The sequence below is a fragment of the Rhynchophorus ferrugineus genome, unplaced genomic scaffold (genome assembly GCF_030347505.1).
Source record: "Rhynchophorus ferrugineus isolate W39M unplaced genomic scaffold, kcgeb_rfMv2 rfM10, whole genome shotgun sequence".
NCBI lineage: Eukaryota > Metazoa > Arthropoda > Insecta > Coleoptera > Curculionidae > Rhynchophorus > Rhynchophorus ferrugineus.
This window is the reverse complement of record NW_027472589.1, coordinates 708,070-733,796: the sequence shown is the minus strand read 5'-3', so window position 1 is coordinate 733,796 and position 25,727 is coordinate 708,070. Positions and strand designations below refer to the sequence as shown.

The 25,727-nt window shown below is 35.0% G+C and overlaps 2 protein-coding genes across 6 annotated transcripts in view; one reads left to right on the top strand and one right to left on the bottom strand.

The window, feature by feature from the left end:
* Positions 1-11,090, top strand: part of LOC143203568 (protein gone early) — a 44,527-nt gene extending 33,437 nt beyond the window's left edge. For both annotated transcript variants that reach the window (XM_076415773.1, XM_076415772.1), the window contains exons 6-9: positions 8,882-9,085; positions 9,143-10,159; positions 10,214-10,386; positions 10,762-11,090. In XM_076415773.1, coding sequence (XP_076271888.1) covers positions 8,882-9,085; positions 9,143-10,159; positions 10,214-10,386; positions 10,762-10,852 — 1,485 coding nt within the window. In that variant the 3' untranslated portion in view covers positions 10,853-11,090. The remainder of the gene's footprint in view (positions 1-8,881; positions 9,086-9,142; positions 10,160-10,213; positions 10,387-10,761) is intronic.
* Positions 11,091-13,028: 1,938 nt separating this feature from the next.
* The window catches only part of Dscam2 (Down syndrome cell adhesion molecule 2), a 125,333-nt gene continuing 112,634 nt past the window's right edge, over positions 13,029-25,727 (bottom strand). For 2 of the 4 annotated variants that reach the window (XM_076416905.1, XM_076416904.1), the window contains 21 exons: positions 23,868-23,987; positions 23,640-23,813; positions 23,259-23,587; positions 23,101-23,203; positions 22,947-23,037; positions 22,717-22,894; positions 22,464-22,662; positions 22,102-22,410; positions 21,932-22,046; positions 21,692-21,873; positions 21,511-21,635; positions 20,585-20,703; positions 20,383-20,526; positions 20,012-20,075; positions 19,695-19,944; positions 19,183-19,644; positions 17,966-18,138; positions 17,849-17,890; positions 15,769-15,916; positions 14,019-14,112; positions 13,029-13,960 (listed from right to left, as the gene is read on the bottom strand). In XM_076416905.1, the coding sequence (XP_076273020.1) occupies positions 13,696-13,960; positions 14,019-14,112; positions 15,769-15,916; positions 17,849-17,890; positions 17,966-18,138; positions 19,183-19,644; positions 19,695-19,944; positions 20,012-20,075; positions 20,383-20,526; positions 20,585-20,703; positions 21,511-21,635; positions 21,692-21,873; positions 21,932-22,046; positions 22,102-22,410; positions 22,464-22,662; positions 22,717-22,894; positions 22,947-23,037; positions 23,101-23,203; positions 23,259-23,587; positions 23,640-23,813; positions 23,868-23,987 (3,686 nt within the window). In that variant the 3' untranslated portion in view covers positions 13,029-13,695. The remainder of the gene's footprint in view (positions 13,961-14,018; positions 14,113-15,768; positions 15,917-17,848; positions 17,891-17,965; positions 18,139-19,182; positions 19,645-19,694; positions 19,945-20,011; positions 20,076-20,382; positions 20,527-20,584; positions 20,704-21,510; positions 21,636-21,691; positions 21,874-21,931; positions 22,047-22,101; positions 22,411-22,463; positions 22,663-22,716; positions 22,895-22,946; positions 23,038-23,100; positions 23,204-23,258; positions 23,588-23,639; positions 23,814-23,867; positions 23,988-25,727) is intronic. The other 2 variants (XM_076416906.1, XM_076416907.1) reach the window with 2 other exon arrangements.

Below are 25,727 nucleotides of genomic sequence, written 5' to 3'. Positions count from 1 at the left end.
TCTGTAGCTTTTATCTTTATCCGAGAGATAGAAAAAATTAATGATTTCTCCATACATACAGTCGTGAAAATTTGCGATTTTTTGCCATTTTCAAATATATTGCTGTCATTTCTATTCAAACAATCGCAGGTTAATGAGAATTACAGGGTTTATAGAGAATTTTACGCTGAATCGAATGGTGGTATAACTATTATTATATAACTTTTGGTTTTTAAATTGCACAATGAATAGCCTATTTTCAAAAAATTCAGTTAATTTCGGATTATGACCCATATCTTAAAATCTACACATTCTAGAAGAATTTAACATGGATTTTCGTTTCTATCACCCCAAAATACATATATTCTGTAGATTTTATCTTTATCCGAGAGATAGAAAAAATTAATGATTTTTCCATATATACAGTCGTGAAAATTTGCGATTTTTTGCCATTTTCAAATATATTGCTGTCATTTCTATTCAAACAATCGCAGGTTAATGAGAATTACAGGGTTTATAGAGAATTTTACGCTGAATCGAATGGTGGTATAACTATTATTATATAACTTTTGGTTTTTAAATTGCACAGTGAATAGCCTATTTTCAAAAAAATCAGTTAATTTCGGATTATGACCCATATCTTAAAATCTACACATTCTAGAAGAATTTAACATGGATTTTCGTTTCTATCACCCCAAAATACATATATTCTGTAGCTTTTATCTTTATCCGAGAGATAGAAAAAATTAATGATTTCTCCATATATACAGTCGTGAAAATTTGCGATTTTTTGCCATTTTCAAATATATTGCTGTCATTTCTATTCAAACAATCGCAGGTTAATGAGAATTACAGGGTTTATAGAGAATTTTACGCTGAATCGAATGGTGGTATAACTATTATTATATAACTTTTGGTTTTTAAATTGCACAGTGAATAACCTATTTTCAAAAAAATCAGTTAATTTCGGATTATGACCCATATCTTAAAATCTACACATTCTAGAAGAATTTAACATGGATTTTCGTTTCTTTCACCCCAAAATACATATATTCTGTAGCTTTTATCTTTATCCGAGAGATAGAAAAAATTAATGATTTTTCCATATATACAGTCGTGAAAATTTGCGATTTTTTGCCATTTTCAAATATATTGCTGTCATTTCTATTCAAATAATCGCAGGTTAATGAGAATTACAGGGTTTATAGAGAATTTTACGCTGAATCGAATGGTGGTATAACTATTATTATATAACTTTTGGTTTTTAAATTGCACAATGAATAGCCTATTTTCAAAAAAATCAGTTAATTTCGGATTATGACACATATCTTAAAATCTATACATTCTAGAAGAATTTAACATGGATTTTCGTTTCTTTCACCCCAAAATACATATATTCTGTAGATTTTATCTTTATCCGAGAGATAGAAAAAATTAATGATTTTTCCATATATACAGTCGTGAAAATTTGCGATTTTTTGCCATTTTCAAATATATTGCTGTCATTTCTATTCAAATAATCGCAGGTTAATGAGAATTACAGGGTTTATAGAGAATTTTACGCTGAATCGAATGGTGGTATAACTATTATTATATAACTTTTGGTTTTTAAATTGCACAATGAATAGCCTATTTTCAAAAAAATCAGTTAATTTCGGATTATGACACATATCTTAAAATCTATACATTCTAGAAGAATTTAACATGGATTTTCGTTTCTTTCACCCCAAAATACATATATTCTGTAGCTTTTATCTTTATCCGAGAGATAGAAAAAATTAATGATTTTTCCATATATACAGTCGTGAAAATTTGCGATTTTTTGCCATTTTCAAATATATTGCTGTCATTTCTATTCAAATAATCGCAGGTTAATGAGAATTACAGGGTTTATAGAGAATTTTACGCTGAATCGAATGGTGGTATAACTATTATTATATAACTTTTGGTTTTTAAATTGCACAGTGAATAGCCTATTTTCAAAAAAATCAGTTAATTTCGGATTATGACACATGTCTTAAAATCTATACATTCTAGAAGAATTTAACATGGATTTTCGTTTCTATCACCCCAAAATACATATATTCTGTAGATTTTATCTTTATCCGAGAGATAGAAAAAATTAATGATTTTTCCATATATACAGTCGTGAAAATTTGCGATTTTTTGCCATTTTCAAATATATTGCTGTCATTTCTATTCAAACAATCGCAGGTTAATGAGAATTACAGGGTTTATAGAGAATTTTACGCTGAATCGAATGGTGGTATAACTATTATTATATAACTTTTGGTTTTTAAATTGCACAGTGAATAGTCTATTTTCAAAAAAATCAGTTAATTTCGGATTATGACCCATATCTTAAAATCTACACATTCTAGAAGAATTTAACATGGATTTTCGTTTCTATCACCCCAAAATACATATATTCTGTAGCTTTTATCTTTATCCGAGAGATAGAAAAAATTAATGATTTCTCCATATATACAGTCGTGAAAATTTGCGATTTTTTGCCATTTTCAAATATATTGCTGTCATTTCTATTCAAACAATCGCAGGTTAATGAGAATGACAGGGTTTATAGAGAATTTTACGCTGAATCGAATGGTGGTATAACTATTATTATATAACTTTTGGTTTTTAAATTGCACAATGAATAGCCTATTTTCAAAAAAATCAGTTAATTTCGGATTATGACCCATATCTTAAAATCTACACATTCTAGAAGAATTTAACATGGATTTTCGTTTCTATCACCCCAAAATACATATATTCTGTAGCTTTTATCTTTATCCGAGAGATAGAAAAAATTAATGATTTCTCCATATATACAGTCGTGAAAATTTGCGATTTTTTGCCATTTTCAAATATATTGCTGTCATTTCTATTCAAATAATCGCAGGTTAATGAGAATGACAGGGTTTATAGAGAATTTTACGCTGAATCGAATGGTGGTATAACTATTATTATATAACTTTTGGTTTTTAAATTGCACAGTGAATAGCCTATTTTCAAAAAAATCAGTTAATTTCGGATTATGACCCATATCTTAAAATCTACACATTCTAGAAGAATTTAACATGGATTTTCGTTTCTATCACCCCAAAATACATATATTCTGTAGCTTTTATCTTTATCCGAGAGATAGAAAAAATTAATGATTTCTCCATATATACAGTCGTGAAAATTTGCGATTTTTTGCCATTTTCAAATATATTGCTGTCATTTCTATTCAAATAATCGCAGGTTAATGAGAATGACAGGGTTTATAGAGAATTTTACGCTGAATCGAATGGTGGTATAACTATTATTATATAACTTTTGGTTTTTAAATTGCACAATGAATAGCCTATTTTCAAAAAAATCAGTTAATTTCGGATTATGACACATATCTTAAAATCTATACATTCTAGAAGAATTTAACATGGATTTTCGTTTCTTTCACCCCAAAATACATATATTCTGTAGATTTTATCTTTATCCGAGAGATAGAAAAAATTAATGATTTTTCCATATATACAGTCGTGAAAATTTGCGATTTTTTGCCATTTTCAAATATATTGCTGTCGTTTCTATTCAAATAATCGCAGGTTAATGAGAATTACAGGGTTTATAGAGAATTTTACGCTGAATCGAATGGTGGTATAACTATTATTATATAACTTTTGGTTTTTAAATTGCACAATGAATAGCCTATTTTCAAAAAAATCAGTTAATTTCGGATTATGACACATATCTTAAAATCTATACATTCTAGAAGAATTTAACATGGATTTTCGTTTCTTTCACCCCAAAATACATATATTCTGTAGCTTTTATCTTTATCCGAGAGATAGAAAAAATTAATGATTTTTCCATATATACAGTCGTGAAAATTTGCGATTTTTTGCCATTTTCAAATATATTGCTGTCATTTCTATTCAAATAATCGCAGGTTAATGAGAATTACAGGGTTTATAGAGAATTTTACGCTGAATCGAATGGTGGTATAACTATTATTATATAACTTTTGGTTTTTAAATTGCACAATGAATAGCCTATTTTCAAAAAAATCAGTTAATTTCGGATTATGACCCATATCTTAAAATCTACACATTCTAGAAGAATTTAACATGGATTTTCGTTTCTATCACCCCAAAATACATATATTCTGTAGCTTTTATCTTTATCCGAGAGATAGAAAAAATTAATGATTTTTCCATATATACAGTCGTGAAAATTTGCGATTTTTTGCCATTTTCAAATATATTGCTGTCATTTCTATTCAAATAATCGCAGGTTAATGAGAATTACAGGGTTTATAGAGAATTTTACGCTGAATCGAATGGTGGTATAACTATTATTATATAACTTTTGGTTTTTAAATTGCACAATGAATAGCCTATTTTCAAAAAAATCAGTTAATTTCGGATTATGACACATGTCTTAAAATCTATACATTCTAGAAGAATTTAACATGGATTTTCGTTTCTATCACCCCAAAATACATATATTCTGTAGATTTTATCTTTATCCGAGAGATAGAAAAAATTAATGATTTTTCCATATATACAGTCGTGAAAATTTGCGATTTTTTGCCATTTTCAAATATATTGCTGTCATTTCTATTCAAATAATCGCAGGTTAATGAGAATTACAGGGTTTATAGAGAATTTTACGCTGAATCGAATGGTGGTATAACTATTATTATATAACTTTTGGTTTTTAAATTGCACAGTGAATAGCCTATTTTCAAAAAAATCAGTTAATTTCGGATTATGACACATGTCTTAAAATCTATACATTCTAGAAGAATTTAACATGGATTTTCGTTTCTATCACCCCAAAATACATATATTCTGTAGATTTTATCTTTATCCGAGAGATAGAAAAAATTAATGATTTTTCCATATATACAGTCGTGAAAATTTGCGATTTTTTGCCATTTTCAAATATATTGCTGTCATTTCTATTCAAATAATCGCAGGTTAATGAGAATTACAGGGTTTATAGAGAATTTTACGCTGAATCGAATGGTGGTATAACTATTATTATATAACTTTTGGTTTTTAAATTGCACAATGAATAGCCTATTTTCAAAAAAATCAGTTAATTTCGGATTATGACCCATATCTTAAAATCTACACATTCTAGAAGAATTTAACATGGATTTTCGTTTCTATCACCCCAAAATACATATATTCAGTAGCTTTTATCTTTATCCGAGAGATAGAAAAAATTAATGATTTTTCCATATATACAGTCGTGAAAATTTGCGATTTTTTGCCATTTTCAAATATATTGCTGTCATTTCTATTCAAATAATCGCAGGTTAATGAGAATTACAGGGTTTATAGAGAATTTTACGCTGAATCGAATGGTGGTATAACTATTATTATATAACTTTTGGTTTTTAAATTGCACAATGAATAGCCTATTTTCAAAAAAATCAGTTAATTTCGGATTATGACACATATCTTAAAATCTATACATTCTAGAAGAATTTAACATGGATTTTCGTTTCTTTCACCCCAAAATACATATATTCTGTAGCTTTTATCTTTATCCGAGAGATAGAAAAAATTAATGATTTTTCCATATATACAGTCGTGAAAATTTGCGATTTTTTGCCATTTTCAAATATATTGCTGTCATTTCTATTCAAATAATCGCAGGTTAATGAGAATTACAGGGTTTATAGAGAATTTTACGCTGAATCGAATGGTGGTATAACTATTATTATATAACTTTTGGTTTTTAAATTGCACAGTGAATAGCCTATTTTCAAAAAAATCAGTTAATTTCGGATTATGACACATGTCTTAAAATCTATACATTCTAGAAGAATTTAACATGGATTTTCGTTTCTATCACCCCAAAATACATATATTCTGTAGATTTTATCTTTATCCGAGAGATAGAAAAAATTAATGATTTTTCCATATAATACAGTCGTGAAAATTTGCGATTTTTTGCCATTTTCAAATATATTGCTGTCATTTCTATTCAAACAATCGCAGGTTAATGAGAATTACAGGGTTTATAGAGAATTTTACGCTGAATCGAATGGTGGTATAACTATTATTATATAACTTTTGGTTTTTAAATTACACAGTGAATAGCCTATTTTCAAAAAAATCAGTTAATTTCGGATTATGACCCATATCTTAAAATCTACACATTCTAGAAGAATTTAACATGGATTTTCGTTTCTATCACCCCAAAATACATATATTCTGTAGCTTTTATCTTTATCCGAGAGATAGAAAAAATTAATGATTTCTCCATATATACAGTCGTGAAAATTTGCGATTTTTTGCCATTTTCAAATATATTGCTGTCATTTCTATTCAATCAATCGCAGGTTAATGAGAATGACAGGGTTTATAGAGAATTTTACGCTGAATCGAATGGTGGTATAACTATTATTATATAACTTTTGGTTTTTAAATTGCACAATGAATAGCCTATTTTCAAAAAAATCAGTTAATTTCGGATTATGACCCATATCTTAAAATCTACACATTCTAGAAGAATTTAACATGGATTTTCGTTTCTATCACCCCAAAATACATATATTCTGTAGCTTTTATCTTTATCCGAGAGATAGAAAAAATTAATGATTTCTCCATATATACAGTCGTGAAAATTTGCGATTTTTTGCCATTTTCAAATATATTGCTGTCATTTCTATTCAAATAATCGCAGGTTAATGAGAATGACAGGGTTTATAGAGAATTTTACGCTGAATCGAATGGTGGTATAACTATTATTATATAACTTTTGGTTTTTAAATTGCACAGTGAATAGCCTATTTTCAAAAAAATCAGTTAATTTCGGATTATGACCCATATCTTAAAATCTACACATTCTAGAAGAATTTAACATGGATTTTCGTTTCTTTCACCCCAAAATACATATATTCTGTAGCTTTTATCTTTATCCGAGAGATAGAAAAAATTAATGATTTTTCCATATATACAGTCGTGAAAATTTGCGATTTTTTGCCATTTTCAAATATATTGCTGTCATTTCTATTCAAATAATCGCAGGTTAATGGGAATGACAGGGTTTATAGAGAATTTTACGCTGAATCGAATGGTGGTATAACTATTATTATATAACTTTTGGTTTTTAAATTGCACAATGAATAGCCTATTTTCAAAAAAATCAGTTAATTTCGGATTATGACACATATCTTAAAATCTATACATTCTAGAAGAATTTAACATGGATTTTCGTTTCTTTCACCCCAAAATACATATATTCTGTAGCTTTTATCTTTATCCGAGAGATAGAAAAAATTAATGATTTTTCCATATATACAGTCGTGAAAATTTGCGATTTTTTGCCATTTTCAAATATATTGCTGTCATTTCCATTCAAACAATCGCAGGTTAATGAAAATTACTTGGTTTATAAAGAATTTTACGCTGAATCTAATAGTATAATAATTTTTACACCACCTTTAGTTTCTAAGTTATACGGTGAAAGGTGTATTTAAAAAAAATGTTTGTAATTGTCAAGTTTTTCTTGCTATCGTTTCCATTTAAATAATTGCAGATCAATGGAAATTACGAGAATTATAAAGAATCTTGCCTTGTTATCAATACACTTGTTTGAACTATTTTCTACATTTCTTCTTACTTGATTGACTTGAGGACTTTTGGCTGCTATTTGATGAATTTCATATCGCCATCGTTCGTCCCGAGTAATGCTAACTCCGGAATATACGGCGAATATTCAATTAGCATTCAATAAGTTGGCAATTTTGAGATATCAAGTTTAATTTCTGTAAATTTCATTAAAAGATTGGGGTTGTCTTTGATGGATTTCGCACATAATTCTGAGAACATTTTCCGTTGTCATACATTTCAATCAGCCAATATCTTTGGTCATCATTTACATCATCACTGTCATCTTAAAGCTAGTGTTGCACTTGTGGTCTTTGAAATATGATAAAACATTAATCTCCATTTATTTGTTTCATCATTTTAAGTATTTTAACAAAATGTTTTACAATGGTAGCTGCCCCAACCTTTTGCGGTTTGGAAATCTCTCTTGTCTTATTAAATTCTTGTTTTTCGGATATATCAATTTCAAACAATGGCATTTATTTCACGCCGATGTTTTTTAATGGCAAATTATTTTAGTTTTGGGTGACGCACACGCGACCTGCAAACTGCGTCAGAACATCCTGCTGCTCTCAATATGCAGTAAACTGAAAAAACGTAATTTTCTTGTACATATTTTATATTCCGTGGATAAATAAATTATGTATCGAATTAAGCCATATAACGTAGCAACGTAACGTAGCTCAGATGGTAGTTCAAAAAAAAATAGTAGCTGATTGTATAAAAATCGTCATAGCAGTTGACTCGAGAGGTGGACATATCCTTGAAGCCATTATGCGACTTTATAACTGTTATTTTGGGCACACAACACATCACCACAAGCTTAACTGTGAAAGAACCCCAAGATTTTACAATTAAAATATCACCATATTTACCTGTCTTAGTTTCCTGTGGCTTTCTTGAGTTTCTAAAGCTATAATTCTCACCTTAAGGATGATGCTGCGAGTTGGAGCAATAATAGGAGTTAAACAGGACATACTAGCCATACGAAAAAAGAAAAATAGCATAATTAAAAAGAAAGAATTTTTATTACAATTCTCAATTTCAAACCGCATCTCAATTTATCTGTTTCTGTTATGGAGGTCGATTGTGAAACATCTTGTGCAATTTTCTCTGATGAATTATGTATACAGATAAGTGGGTTGCGGTAGAATTCTCATTAGAAGAATTCTTCAAGACTTTTCAATATTCATAGGTCTTAGGATTAGTTATGTATTCGTCATATGGTCCGGACCTTGCCCCGTCTGACTTTACAGAGCTTTATTAATAGTGTAAAACTATTATTGCAGATGCGAAACGCTTATTTAGAGTACATCAGGGACGTGGTGATCAACCTCAACACCCCGAAATCCGAGGCGTCCAAGTTCGCGCAGGACATTTACAGTTACGAGAAGAGGATAGCGGAGGTCACTCCTTCTCGAGCCTCCTCACGCAATCCCATCACCTCCTACAACACCATGGCGCTGTTCGAACTGAAAGACGCGCACAGTATGGTAAGTGGAAACGCGATGTTCCACAGGATAATTTCGAATCGCTCCTACCTCTTCTAGATACCGTTCCACGATATCCTTCAAGCCATGTACCCTAAAGCCAACATCTCGGAGAATACGGAGGTGATCATTACCTCTTTGAGCTACCTCACTCAAATTTCCCAAATCATCGCCAGCACGGACAGACTGACCATGAACGGGTACCTCATTTGGAGCTTGGTGCAGAAATACATTCCCTTTTTAGCCGATCAGTACCCGCCCCTCCTGCACTCGTTCAATTCGGCTTTGTTCGGAATTTCGCAGCCGTTGAAGCGTTGGGAGTTTTGCACGTCCTTGCTTAAAACCCACATGGGTCTAGCCATCGAGTACCTGCATGAAAAGGCGTCCCCCATAAACACCAAAACCAAGAACATCGTAAACAGCACCTTCCACAGTATTCTCGGCGTTGTTAAGGAGAAGATCGCGGTGTTTAAAATATATCCATTGCTTTACCAACATTTGGATACCAAACTGAATAGCATCACCCTACAAGTGGGGTTACCAGATGACCTAAAGACACTCCAGTACCTCAAGGATTACTTCGTTTCTTTTACAGTCATAAAACTAAATTTCTTCGAGAGTGTCAAAAACGCCATGATCTTCCGGACCAGTTTGGAGGAGAAGCTGCTGACGAAGTCTCTAACTGGGGGTGATTTTCTCGCGGAATATTTGAGGGAGACACCAGCAGTACGATACGTGGCTTCCAAGAATCAGGTCATAGTTCCCCGAAGCCTGCTGAGCGAACCGTTCTTCAGCGAGGCCTTCCCCGCACCTGTTCTGTACGGGCGCATCGGCCAGGAAATAGCCGAGTCCCTCATCGCCTCCATTCTTCCGTACCACAGTCTTTGGACGTCGGACAAGAAGATCCTCACCCCGTTTCACATGACGGTGAACGAGTCGTTCAGATCGGTGACCAACTCCAGAAGGTGCTTGTCCAGGTACCTTTCGAGGTTGGACTTGGACGTTCCCGTGCAGGTCAGGAACGAAACCGCGCTCAGTATCATCCGAGAGCTCTCGGCTCTATCCATCACCAGCGAGGTATATGTATATCTGAACTATTTTCCCAGGAATTCGTCCTAAATTGTTTTGCAGGCGTTGTCTCGCATGTTCAATGACCAAAATCACAAACACCAAGGGGGTTTGGAGCAGTATGAAGAACAGGGCTTGCTCTTCATCAGCTATGCCCAGACCAGGTGCTCAGAACAGACCAGCCAGCAGCGTTTCTACCAGAACATCGTTGACTTTACACTCTCCCAAAAAACACTGTAAGATTCCTTTCGTATATTTGTTTGGTTTAGTTATTTATATACACAAAATTGATTTTTTACAAACATTTCTAGAGTTTTCTGCATGTTTTTCATGTTTACCATTGAGTCACTTTATATAGATATAATTTTAATACATAAATAATATCAAAATATTTACCTACCATTCAAATACAAGAATTTTTTTCCCCAACTAACAATAGTTTATTAGTAGTTTACTGAGTGAATATAAACAATTATAAATTTTCTTTTGAGACATCTTATATAATTTTTGCACGGAAATTATTACAAAATTGATATTTTGCCAATCAACTACAATTTAATTGAACAAAACCTCAAGAAATACACATATTATTCTTTATTTTATGTTGTTAGGTTGCATATAGCGTGGTCACAGGTGAGCGTTTTCCAAGGAGCATTCTCCTGCAAGGCGGACAAGGACGTTAGATGTCCATCCGTTTTTTAGGGATTTCGTTATTTCGTCCTCTTGATGAAACAGGATGCACCACCGTCCATTAGTGCCACCTTTACCAATTTTTCCTTTTACTATCAACGACTTTGGTATCGTTTTATTTTTAGTTTCTTTTTGTATAAGTTATTTATTATTTTTTATACGATATTTTAGAGATTTAAGGCCGCGACGACGGCTGAGATTAGCAGTATTTAGTTGAAACGGTATAGAAATATATTTTTTGTTTTTTTTATGGTTATGTTTTCTATCACCTTTTCCTTAATATTCCTTGTTCATTACAAGTTAATTTTAGTTTAATTTAGTTAATTTTAATATAGTATAGTTTTCAGCATAGTAGTAACGCCATACAGAGATGAATTAGAACGCGACTACAGCTTGAAATAACTTACGATGAAAAGGCGAAGGAACTTCCTTTTTCCTTTATAATATTTTTAAATAGACAAAATCGAAATATTTTTTCCAGAACCTTCTTTTTTCACTTCGAATCATAAACTATGTTTATGGTTCTATTATACTTGATCTTTTTTACTGGATAAATAAAGACAAAGGTATTTTATTTTTCTTTCATGTCATTTTAATTAAGTAAACCAAAAGTGTTTTCTATCATTATATTAACTATTCTTAACTAATATTAACTATTCTAAGATATGATTAAATGGTGAAGGAATTTTTAATGGTAGCGTTGCATTTTATTTTTTATTTCTTTTTCTACTGTGATATAGGGCGCAAGTTTTACAAATTGGACGCCTGATATTGTGATTCCTCTTTTTCTGTAGTCTATGATTGAATAGGGAATGAGTTTTTCATCATAATTTTTGATGAGCGAAAATAAGCAATTTTTATCCAAAAATACAAAACACTATATTTTAATTAGCAATATTGAAGGTATTTTTCAGGAAGATCTTGTTTATTTTATCAGTGTTATATTTTTAGTAAAAGAGCGTCATTTTTCTCTCTTTATTTCTGAAAATACTCATTTTTCAGGGTTATGTTCTTTATATCGCATTGTAATGTATTTTTGTTGTTATTTTATACATTTTTACTAATTTCGTGACAATTTTTGCCTATTTTATATAATAATAATAATCGAATTATAATAATTTATCTCGAAAAATCAAAATTTTTTTCTACGAACATTATTTTATTAAAAAATTAATTTGAAATGATTGATTTATGCTTTTATTTATTTCATACTTTTTATATATTTACACTTATTAACACGTCTTTTAGGAAATTTAATCAGTTGACGAAGGCAATTAATATTTTACTGTTTTTTTTTTGTTAATTTTGAATTATTGTTTGGTTTTTTTTCTTCGATATAGGGCGGAACTTTTACTGAAAATTTTGCAAATAGTACATCTAATGTTATATGATTATTTGTTATAATTGATGATTGAATTGCAAAGTATTTTTTATTTCCGAAAAAGTTATTATTCTTCCAAGAAATTATTTTATGTTAGAAGGTAATCTATTTTTACAGGTATATTTTTAAGGATTTTATTTTTCCACCTTTACTATCACTATTTCGTAATTTTGGATAAAATGGTGAAGGAACTTTTTTGATTTTTGTTATTAATTATTATTTTGTCATTTTTTTACTCTAGTGGAGGCTGAAATTATATTTTATTTATAAATCGTTTAGGTAATTTTAGCTATATATGTAGCACTATTTAACTGTTTTATTTGAATTTTTGTTGAGATATAGAGCGGAATGTTTACAAATTTTATATACAGTAGACCAAATATTATATAATTATTTGTTTTATCATTTATGGTTGAATAATATAAGATTTTGTTCAACATTTTTTAAACAGGAAAAAATACGTTTGTTTAAGAAATTTCCTTGTATCTTGGAACATAATTTGCAATTTTTTTAAAATATAGTTGTTGGTATTTTACTCTGATATGGGGTGAAATTACAATTCGACAAAAAAAGAGGAATTAAATTTGTATGTTTTATCATTTATGATTGAATGGAGGGAATTATTTTTTCTCTATATTTTTGTCCGGAAAAATGGCTTCTTCCGAAAGCCGTTCTTACTTAATTTTGGGTTATACTATATATTTATTCCTGTTTTATACTGTTTTAATTTTTTTACTCACTAATTATCTCAATTGCGTTATTTATGTTTAAATGGCGAAGGAACAAAAAAACAATTTTTTTGATTTTTTTCCAAGTTGATTTTTATTTTGAACTATTTTTTTAACTCTGGTACAGGGATTCAAAGTTTGATTCGTATTCTCTTTGATTTATCGGTACACCTAACTATGTCATGGGCCAGAGCGTCGAGCCGGCGCTCCGTGCCATCCAAGTCTTATTACAAGTGAAAAAACATACGAAAATAACATGTAGAAAATACGTCGAAAATTGGCAACTTTTCCTTCCGAATCGGTACAATTCAAAACTCAACGGGATCAAACATAACAATATAATCTTATATGTCTCAATTTTTTTTGATTCATTATCATTTTGTATAAAATTTTGATTTCTTGACAAACTATAATAAATATATTACATAAGGGCGATGTCGGCGGTCCTAGGAGGTCTTTTCCGGCTGGGACCTGGTCTTTCCTTTTTGCGCGTCGATGAAGTAGGAACGTGGGCGAAGAACGAGACGTGTGGTGACGATAGGGAGCTCCCGGGACCACCGCTGTCGCCGTACAACTCGGAGGGGATGCGCGTCCACGTCTCCCGATCCTACGTCCTTGAACGAAAATAGATTTTTGGCAGTAGTGGTAACAACGACTCGTTAAAAATAGAACTGGAATTTTGTCAGCGTCCGTCCCCCAGGTGCTGGTGACGCGTGTCCTCCTCCTCGTCGCCGAACTCAATCATATTAGACCGCGATGGAGTAGTCGGAGGGCGGTTGTTGGCCGCCCTGCTGCCCACCGCCGCTTTGCGGTCGCGCCCATAGCGAACTGCGCAGACCCAGCTTCAGCTTCTTCAGCGAGTCAATGTCGCACTCGGCCTCGGACAGCTCGATCTGGCCGGCCTGGCTCGGGGGCGTGGTCGATTCGCCGAAGACGGTCTCGGCCACCGACAGGTGGCTGAGAATGTGACGCTGCGACCCGGAACGACCTTGAGCTCCGAACCTGGACAAGCTAATGACGGTTACAAGGGTTGATTGTCGGGGTGGGGTGGGGGTGTGGTGTGTCTGACCTGTTTCTGTTGCGGCGGGGCAGCGATTTTTGCTCGGACATCGGGGACAGGTCGGAAGACGTGCTCGATTGGGCAGTACCGTGATAGGTGAACGCTGAAACGCACGTAAAGCTTCACTATTTTATGTCACAATAACAATATGTTCGCATCTGATGCCTAACTAAACTGCAGTTCTAAACTATTGGTTCTACGTTCACATTAAGTATCCTGGTACTAGACACAATTACAATACTAACAACACTGTGACAATTTTTTTTGTTAACATTAAATAAAACGGCTTTTTTGTCAAATTGTACCTGCTGAACACAAAAACTTAAACATTACCATTTTAAAGTTATGATAAATTAAAGTACAATATATGAATGAAGACAGTAAGAAAATTTTAAATTATTAATTATTCATTATTAATTCATTGTTTTTTATGAGTTTTCTTATTTGTGGGCAAACAAAAATGCCTTCTATTAATTTAGCATCTCTTAATTTAGAAAAAACAGTTTTCAAATACAAAAGTCCTTTACGATTATTATGTTCACCTTGACAAAATATTTCATTAATTTTTTTAAAAACATTTTTGGTTTGGATTTACCACAAACAAGTCAGTTCTTTAGGCGAATTTTCAACTTCATAGTGGTTGTTGGTGTCTCCGCTGTGCCACAAACACAGAAAACAACAATATTTCGTATTGTATTTTATCAAAGGGGTCCTCTGATACTGTTAATGTATCTTCGTGATTTTCTAGTAATGGCTTTTGTGATCGGTAGATCGGCTGTAGGTAAGAGGTACCGCATCGGGACCAGTACACTACCTCGCGGGACTCCTAATTATACTGTATGTAATTCAACTTGAATTAAAAGTGCTCATCTAATTTGAATCTTATTGATAATCGCTTGTTTAACTTACAAGGGCTGTGTACTCAAATTGTAAATAATTTAACAATGTTAAAGAGTTACTAAAAATTGCTATTCGAGATGAGTACAAAAGGTTAGTACACATTAGGTCACCCTACATGTGATGTGCTAAAGTTTTGTCGTGGTGTGTATTTATTTACATAACTTCTCTACTTATTTAGTTAAGCTAATAATATATACACAAGAAGAGAACCAGGTTGTTTATTCATCTTATAAAGTCCAAGCTGTGACTAAACGCTAGAAAAGGAAAGCCATCCTGGACAATAAACATGGACAACTCGATTCAGTTCAAAGAACTGTGAAGTGATCATAAATACAATGTTTTATACTATTGTGAATATGGGCATTTGGTTAACGATAGGTCACAGTCTAGATAAGCCCGACTTGATATAAATGCGGCTCTAAAATATAAGACAACAGACTTAAGACTGCCGTAACTAAAGAAAACCCTAATAATCTATAGTAGAATCTATAATCTATAGAAGAATAATTGATCTCAATCACTTTTAATAGGAAAAAAGTATTAAATTATGATGGTTATAAAAATTTGCCGGTAAAAATATTATCTCTATTAAAGTCTATATATGAATGAAGCTTGGAAATATTGAGAAAAGACGGAAGGATATGTTAAAAATCTCTATCAGCTCCAAAACTAAAAGATCCTGAACTACAAGCTATAGAATCAATCATCTGAGTGAACGTGTGAACATTTATCCCCAGATTTAAGTATAATTCCTAAATCTGACAACATCGCGAAGTGAAATACGGGATTTTCATAAATATTTTTACAGTTAAACACATCGAGCTTTCGTATTGGCGTGGATAACGAACGTGGACGTTACCTGGGGCTTTGTGCTTCAAATCCAACTGATTGGAGGACTCGGTGCGACTGGAGGTCAGGGCTTCCTGGTCCGATTCGCTCTCGTCGCTGTCGATGTCTTTTCGATTCGCCCTGCGTCGCCCGTGACCTTTTGTACTTTGAAATTTTTGCTTCAAGAGAAAAGAGATAAAAACACATTTTCGTCTACTGTCTAACGGGTTGGGACGAACTGATCAAGGTCAAACTCACACTCAGACCGACACAAAGCCAAGATACGTTTTACCAAAGCACAACTGCAAGGCCGGCTTGTTCAGTAAGTTTTGTCGTGCGATAAGGAGAACACTATGTTATGATCGGAACTGGAAAATTTTATGGACAATGGCAAAATAATATGAACACCATGCGATATTGTACATCTTGTTGCATGTTGGTAACACTGCTTTCGTGCAAATAATGCGACGCCTATTTATTGCTCTGCTTTGTTCTGCTACGGTTAAATCAAACGATTGACTAAGAGGAAATTTCGACTGTTAAAAGAATTAATTAACAAAACTAACTTCAATAGCTGCCATTCCAAAACCCCTCAATTATCCTTAATTATAAAAACAACGAAAATCAACACCAAGCTGCGAGAGAACTGGCGCAAAAGTCATGAAACCTGATCATTTCTGATTGGAAGAATGTGGTATGGTCCCATGAATCATCATTTACGTTATTTCGTATAAACACGCAGCCAAAAACGTTCGGTCTTGGTTTGAGGGTCATCGGAATATCATCAAACATCTTCACTGCCCAGAGTACCAGATCTCAATATAACAGAACAATTTTGGGAGTTTTGGAGTAGGGAGCGACGAGTAGATTTCCATCTCTAACATCACTGAAGTAATTGGCGGATGTTTTGGTACAAGAATCGGACAACATTACCGTTGGAAACTATTAGTTACGAATATATTCCGTGAATAATTGCAGCTAATTTAAAAGCAAATAGTGGCCCAACACCTTATTAACAAATAGACATTGTGTATGTGTTAGGTGTTATTTTACCCATCCTCTGTATATGTAATTTATAGAGGTTAATTATTGCTCAAAACCCTTTAGATAATATATGTCCTGTGTTAGAACTGATATGTTGCTAGAAATTAATAGAAATCTTATATCAGAATTGGGAAACAAAGTATAATAATTATATAAAATGGGTACAATCGCAAGGAGAATATAGGCAACCGCCCTACGCTCTCCAATTAGGGAGTAATGGTTGATAATATACATAACTGCACTCAGGGTGTGCAAAAACCCATTATGATTGGTCGTCTCTTTCATAAATTATTGGTGCACATTTATTCCCGTAGCTTTCTAACCCCGACTTCTATCCCATTCTTCGTCGATCATGTGTAACTTAATAACGCGATAAAGTGGTCTTTATCTATACTCCAACGACAAAACTTATTGAATAACCTTTTACCAGATTTTCACTTTAAGACATACATAAATAGATCTTTGGAATCCTTGGAAACAATTTATATATCATACAAGATGGACAATAAATAGGTTAATAATGTTCCTTTATTATCCACCTTATATTAGAAGCAGAAAAGAGTTCTGAGGTATGACAGTGTATTTATTTATATATTTAGTTTTTATATTGAAACACTGTTCCTTTTTTATATACTATAAACAGCAACAGCAGATACTCGCATGTATCTATATCGAGCAACTATTAGTCTTACTCTGGATCCCTTTTCTTTTCTTGTCACAAAGATTAACATATCTACCGACCTTTATATTGCTTACGAAACCTGTCGAGTATTATTTTCTGTAGAAATCCCCCATTAATAAGATTTCTAAACGGATTTATGTGTAAATGAATTTTGGAGCCTTAAGTATTTGAAATTCAAATTACATGTTGTAGAAGGACTATTTTATTATTTGTAATTAAACAAGTAATTCCAATACCGCCCTACCCTGACTATAGAGATAATTAATCTCAATGGTACCTCAAAACTTTTTCCTAGGCTGAAGGGAAGTAACACTCTACGGGGATAAAAAAAAAGGTACACCACAAAAACAAACACGTCACCGCGGTTATTCAGCATGATACATACTATATTGTAATAGGAAGATTCCACGCATTTTTTATTCTGTTTCTATAGAGAGGAAAAGAAAAATGTTGTTGTATTAAAGGCGGATCAGACGGAGGTTGTAGCGCGAGACCAACTTACGATGTTGTAGTAGGGCGAGTTTCGTTGTATGGAGCTGGAGGGGGGCGGCGAGGCGCATCCCTCCGTCACGGGATGTTCGTGGTACATGAAACTGTGCAGCATCGTGTTCTGAGGCAGCGTGCTCGGCTCTGACAGCTGGAAGGTGGCGTACGGCGATATGTCTTCTGATGTCTCTGAAAGAACAAGTTGTGTCGTGATATTAAATTGATTATATAACAAATGGGAATGTGAATGGATCACAGCGCGTCTCAATTTCCTAAAATATGATTCGCAGTTCCCTTTCAATTTCTATTTAATTATAAGTGAGTTTTGTTGAGCACCAAGTAAGATGAAAACAATTTTTCTGTTATTAGAGTCAACCTATGTGGAGTGCTGTTTTGCAAACTATTATTAAAAAGTCCTACCACTCGACGATTTCTCACATTTTAACATCACAAATTTACAAGTTCCGATTAGCTTTCGGACCAGATCAGATTAGAACGATTCTTAACGTTATCTGATTCCCTGAATTTAGATCGTCGATCCGTGTGTCTAGAGTGGTTCTAGTTTTCGAGTTTGCACTCTTACAATGGCAGCTGACGGCGTTGAAAACATCACTTGGAAATTGTTTTGGCTTTGTGTGAATGCAGAGACAACGTTGCAAAGTCGTTTCAAAACATTTTTGGTACGTTTGTGGATGTTATATAAAAAATACTCAAAGATACATATTAGCACTACCTTTGTTTTATAACGCGCGCAGAACAAAGCTGTAGTGGTCACTTGGTTTCTGTGTCAGCGTTACGGAGAGAATAGATATATCATGTAGATGATTGCTATTATTAGGTGCATTGCATATTAGGTGATGTAAATACAGCAATATTATAAGAATAATGAAAATGGCCCCATCAAACCATTAAAGTGATGGAGAAAGGATATCAGGGACTGTGGAATATCAACATGTTGGGTTGTTAGTGTTGGTCTCTTTGCAGAGAACGAAAAAGGAATAACATTTTTTGTCTCTCGATGTTTGTTCAAGTCCTTTGAATGTTAAAACTTCTTTCGTTCAAGTTTCAACAAATAGTAATTTTCCTAATAACAATACATTCCTTATATATTGATAAATAAAATTATTATTGTATTTAAAAAAGATGCGATGCTTAAATAGTTTTTTTTAATTTTACCGGATTTTTAGGAAACATGTGAAAAACGACAAATAAAAGTCACTCAATTAAATTTACCGGGTATTTTTTCTCCCGCCTGCAGCGCCACCTTGTGTATGGTGGCGTAATAACGTTCCCTCTGAGCTTCTGCGTTCTGCTGGTTGTCCAGATGCTCCCGCGCGTTCTCCTTCCTCCCTGGAACGGTAGATGGCGTCAATATCCCCTCCCGCATCGATTCCACTTTCTTATACTCACGTCGCCGGACGCAGACCACCATCCCGATCAGGAGAACCTTGATGAGTCCCACGACGATGATGAGTGGTATCAGCACTTTCCAGTCGGAATAAAACGGGGTGGAGTCGTCCCCCTGCGTGATGAGATCAGGCGGGGGCACGTCGCCATCTTTCGTCAGCGTCATGAAGCTGAACTCCTCCGTGCTGAAGCCGGCAACGTTGTGAGCTTCCAGTTTGACGACGTACTTCGTGGCCGAGGTCAGGCCGGTGATCGATGTACGTCTTTGGGGCTTCAGGGCGTTGCTTACTGAAAATATCGGTCATCACGGGCGAATATCGCGAAGAATCAACGCTTACCCAGAGTCCATTGACTTTCGGAGGCCTTGCGATATTGCAGCACGAAATAGAGGATGGGACACCCATTATCGGGCCACACGTGGAGCCTCAGGGTTACGCTAGTGGAGTTGGGGTTGATGAACGAGGCTGCCGGAGGCACCCCCGGCGGATGTCCCTGGGTCCTGGCCTGCAGGGGATGGCTTGGAGGACTGGGACCGATTTTGTTATGCGCGGTGAGGTATAAGTGATACGTGGAGCCACACGACAGACCCTAAACAGAATAGAACATCTCCATTAGGAGAACCATTTACATTCGAGAATCCCTGATGGTGACCCACCTTCAGTTCGAAACTGGTCGCGTGTCTAGACAACTGTACCTCGTCTAATTCACCATGTTCTTTCCTGAAATCATAATTTACGTTATATTACAAATATAATGCAGGGCCATCTGTTGGTTTTTCACACCAAGTTTGATTCCAACGAAACACTGAATGGATGAAGTGTGTGATTAACATGAAGATTTAACACTTGGTTGGGTTATTGAACTCTTAATAAGAATCCGTCGCAGAATCACAAAGTAATAAAATATTTACTGCAATTTTATTTTTCATAAATAATGCAAACTCTAGTGGCACCTCTTCTGGACAAAAGAATCAACATATGGTGAATCCTTCAAAAACACCTGATAATTTAGTGAATTTTTATTAACCTGTAATTTAAATGAAATCCGCTGACTGGAGCGCCGCCATTATGTCCGGGTTTCCAGTGAAGTAGAATGCTGGAGCTGGTAGCTGATGTCACGTACAGGAGTGGCGCGCTGGGCGGTACCTGCACCACCAAATTATAGACGATCCTTGAACGAGAACAAAATTAGTTGGAATTATGAGACTCTCAGTAGACTTGGTACGAACCTGTCGGTACCGTGACCGTTATCCACTTGGCATGTGTAGTTCCCCGCATCGGTCAGCTGAAGATTGGACAGTATCAATTCCCCGGTATCCAGAAGTTGTTGATTATGATTTGCGCCACCCTGTAATATTTCAATGCTGTTTTCAAATATTGATCAACAGTCACGCCATAGATAGAAAAAATCTCATCAGCTTGGTTTTATGAACAAACATTCAACAATTGACCATGTACATAGAATACAGATATTAATGAAAAAACTAATGAAGAGAAAAAAATTGAATTGGACATAGTCTTCGATATAGATAGGCACAAAGAACTCATGTATATATTCCATAAAATGTTACACTTACACTCCTATATCTCAGCCAGGATGTTTACAGTTTAACAGGAAGAAATATGAACAGTACTACTCAACAATGGAATAAACAAAAGTAGATCAACCGCAAGCCAGTGTTTTGGATTATGTTCTCCATCTACTATATATATATATATATATATATATATATATATATATATATATATATATATATATATTATATATCCCAAATAGAAGATGATACTGTTGCTACATTTGCTAATGACACTGTAATACTTGATACTGGAGAGAAGAACGAAAAAGCAACCAGAAAACTGCAACACGCAAGTAATATTATAAATAAGTGAACTAGACCTATAGAAAAGTACATCAATGAATTCAGCTACAACCAAACTGTCCACGTACCAATATATGATGAATTGAATCATTAATACAATTATTCCATACATGAATCTTGATGCAAAACTTCATTGGAAGGAGTCAACTGTCTGGAGAACCAAACCATGTGATTTGCTACAAAACGTACTACTAACTTTAATTTTATTAAAGAAAAAGTGACTTTAAGTCACTGTAAAGACAAAAGGTTTATAAAAAACAATCAAGCTATAGTACCTTTAAAATCTGGTCGCTACAGAACCACTCTCGCCTCGGACTACCAACAGACTCACAGCTGAAGGACACCGTGGAACGCCAAGGTCGCACCACTAGCCCACCGAACGAGATTATCCTCGCAGGAACTGTAAATTCAGGGTCGTTGAATTATGGTGGTGGTACCGGGGTTTAAGGAGCTTACTTCTGGAAGTTACGATCTGGTTCACCACTTTGGAACTCTGACCTTCACCTATACGAGTAGATGCTGTCACCCAGAACTGGTACTCGACGTGTTGTTGAACGTTCTTCACTTCGAACACGGTATTGTGACTGGAGATGATCTGGCGCCCATTATCTATTTCTTGTCTTCCATCTGACGTTCTCCTGATAAAATAGTGTATGGAAACTTTACCCTAGCACATTTTTGGTGCTCAGCACTCACCGATACAGGCTGTACTTCGTTATAATACCGTTAGGTTCCAAAGGAGGTAGCCAAGACACCTTCAGGGACTGTGGAGTTGCTACTGCGACCTTTATGTCAGCTGGTGCTCCAGGAACTACACCAAAATACCATTAAATCGATACAGAACTCAACTAAAAACAATTTTTTACCATCTTCTTCGGTTTGGCAGAAGTGAGGAATCGTCAGTACCCCGTCCCCCACTTTGGTGAACGCTAGGACCTGTAAACTATAGTTGGTGAACTTTCTCAATCCCGTGATAACCGTGGTCAGCGCGGTGGTCTTCCTGGTTTCCATCTCATCGTTGCCTCTCCATCGATCATCTGGTACTGGTTCGTATGTCAACTTGTATCCTTGCAGCAACCCATTGGAATCATCTGTAGGAGGAGGCTGCCAACTCACTTGTAAACTTTGCGAAGTTAGTGGGGCGCATCGAACATCCATCGGTGGTTGACTGGGTACTGTCAATAATGAACCGTAATGATCTGTATTCATTTAACTCCGACAGTCTTACCATCCTCCATAGTTTGCGCGGTTACTGGCTCGCTCAGTGGACCAGAACCGACTTCATTGTAGGCCTGAATTACGATGTGATACCTGGTGAACTTGGCCAGTCCGCTGAGCAACACCTCTCCTCCATCTTCACCATCACCCGTGATGGAAGTGAAGTTATAGGAACCCATGGATGGGGATCGGTATCCGATGTTGAAACCCTTGAAAAATAGTCACTATTGCAAGTATTTGCTTTATGATCAGTTTGTTATTACTTGGATTTCACCGTGCCTAAGTTCAGGTAGTGGTGGTGTCCACGTCACCAGGATCTCCGTAGATGAAATAGGCCTTGCGTTGGGGTTTAGAGGAGGACCTGCCGGCTTCTCGCTCAAGGTTCTCACGACGATCTCGTCACTGGGTAAACTACGACCAGCAGGACCCTCTGCTATGAGCCTGCAAACAATCTCTAATGCACTTGGTTACTTTTAAACGGATTTTCGGTTACCTGAAGCTGTATTTAGTGGCTGGTTTCAAGTCATCGATGATGGCGGAGTAAGGAAGTGGAGTTTCCGTCAGATCTATCTGATGCCAGGGTCCTGAAAGTACCACCAAAACTCTTTAGCGCCGTCGAGTTTGGATATCCATCAGAAATAACTTACGTTCCATTTCTTTGAACTCGACGATGAATTTGAACACCTCGTTGGAGTCCCCAGACTTGTGGATCCATTTTAAGTTGACCGAGGTACTACTTTTGGATGGTACCTATGGCAAAAATTATTTTTGGAACACATTTTTTGTGCTGTCTGGCAGGACCTACCTCTAGGTTTTGAGGAGGCATTGGTGGTTCTTGAACTAGAAGTTGTACTAGTTGTTGGTCGCGCCCGTACATGTTGCTGGCCTGGCAGAAGTACGCACCAGAGTCCGACGCGTCTGCATTGAGTATTTGCAGTTCTGCCGCCACACCATCCGGCGTAACGTCTTGTTTCGCGTTAACTCGATAGTTCGTGGACGGGTTTAGTTCGGTTTTGCCTCCTCTGAGCCAAATCACGCTGATGGGCTTGTCTCCATTGACGTCACAGTGGAGGATGGCCGAATCGCCTTTCTTCACAGTCACCATCCTCGAAGGTGCCGAAAAATATGGCGATGCTAAAAATCAAAGTCACATCACCTAGAGGTTTCATTTAACCCTACGACTTACAATTGACCCTTAGATGAATGACTTTGCCTATTCCGGTCCCTATTCCATTATCCGCCTGGCACAGATAGTACCCTTCTCGGTCCTCTTTAACGTGCTGAAGCAACAGCGTCCCATTGCCCAACAGTTTAGTGTACATATGATCGCGCACTTCCTCGTAATCACCCGATTTAGACCCTACAAAAACATGGAGTCTTAGAGTTACTTCCACGAGTCGATAAAAATAACCACCTGTGGCTTTCTTCCAGATGACCGTGGGCGTAGGGACACCCTGGGCTTGGCAATGTAACGCCACGTGTCGGTTTCGTTCCACGCTAACGTCCACGGGTTCCACCAACCATCTCGGCGGCACTAGAAATAACGAACATCACAAATCGGTCTAGATTCATTCTCGTCGAAGATTGATTGATATTATGTGCTTTAGAAGATTTTACTCAGTTTTACGTGTTGAACAAATTAATTTAATAGTTAATTGCTGCAATGTGTTAATATTGGTGCCATCTTTTCTCATTTATTCTTTCATATTTCATCATCATATTATTTCTCATCAGTAGTCACCTCTTACTGTAAAAAGTGTTTTGACTTGACGGATGATACTAGTTTCATTAAAAAATGTAATGTTGCTGATGAATTGATGTACCGGAAAGTCATTACCATTTTTTTGGGAAAAAATATAATTTTCAAGAAAATGGAAACATTTATGTATTTAAAATATTGACCATTTGCCATCTTTCAGAAAATGTATGCATGCTATCCCAAAGAACTGTTTATCCTTCTAGCAAAACCATTCATAGAGCCATTTTCTAACTTCCTCGAAATTGGCGAAGTCCTGCTCTGCAAGCGCGTATCCCATTAATACGAATAGTGGATAGTCGGGCGGGGCATGGTCTAGAGAGTACGGCGGATGCGATAATATGTCCCACCTAGGTGCTTTCAACGCTTTCTTAACCGGTTTTGTTTTATGAGACAGTACGTAATCGAGCTGTAAAATATTTTGTAGGCGATTTTTCGATTTTCCATTTGCCTGTCATTCAATTGATGTAGCACCCATTTTCCCATTTTTTGAATTTTCCCCATGGCTCGTTATCATTTCTTGAGCCACTTTCAACGCTTCTGTTAATTTTTTTGGGCTTGGTCGGGTCTTCATCCAATAATTTTTGCGATACGGAACTATCTTCAAACATTTTCGGTTTACCAGAACGTTCACTCATCACTTTTGTGTTTTGGAAACCTCGTCTTACATGTTTTTAAGATTATATTATGCTCATCGTAAGTTTCTACCAGCAAACAATGACCTTCACAGGCTTTTTTCTTTTGATTAAGAAAGAAAAGTAGTGCCTGCCACAAATACACATTTTCAGGCACGAAACTTGACTTTTTCAAAGAGGTACACATCTACGAAAGTGGTTCTTTCGTAAAATATAACATGTATAGCGTTGCAGCTTGATGTCACTAGAATAAAACATCATATGAGTCAAATTATAACATTGCATACATAAGCCTAGCGACATCTGTTAGAGAAATCGGTAATAACTTTCCAGTAGACCTCGTATATCCAGTATATGTGTGCAGTATATGCCAAACCATGTTGCCAATTCAGTAATTTCTGATGTGATGTGAACAATAGTGATAATTATAAATTGATATATATATTCCAAAACCTAAAACTGAGTTTACATTTGTGAACATTCGTGAATCAAGTATTTGAACATCGAACTACTTCGGGAGGATTTAAATAAAAAGCGTTTCGTGATATTGGCTGCAAAAAGCATTACCAACGGTGATTCACATGGGTGACTTTAATATTTTATTTTCTTTATATATATATATATATATATATATATATATATATATATATATATATATATATATATAACAGTTAAGAATAGTCGTAAATTGAATACATAGAAAATAAAGTGCCTAGATATGCAAGCATGCCACGAATACATGCTCAAGCAACAACGACGTGCAAAAATCAGTGAAATAGTGAGAAGGAAAAAGACTAAAAAAAATAAAACACCCGCTCAGGGTCCGACACGCGACCCCGAGCCAACGATCATGAAAAAATCATTCGAATTAACGGAAAATGGT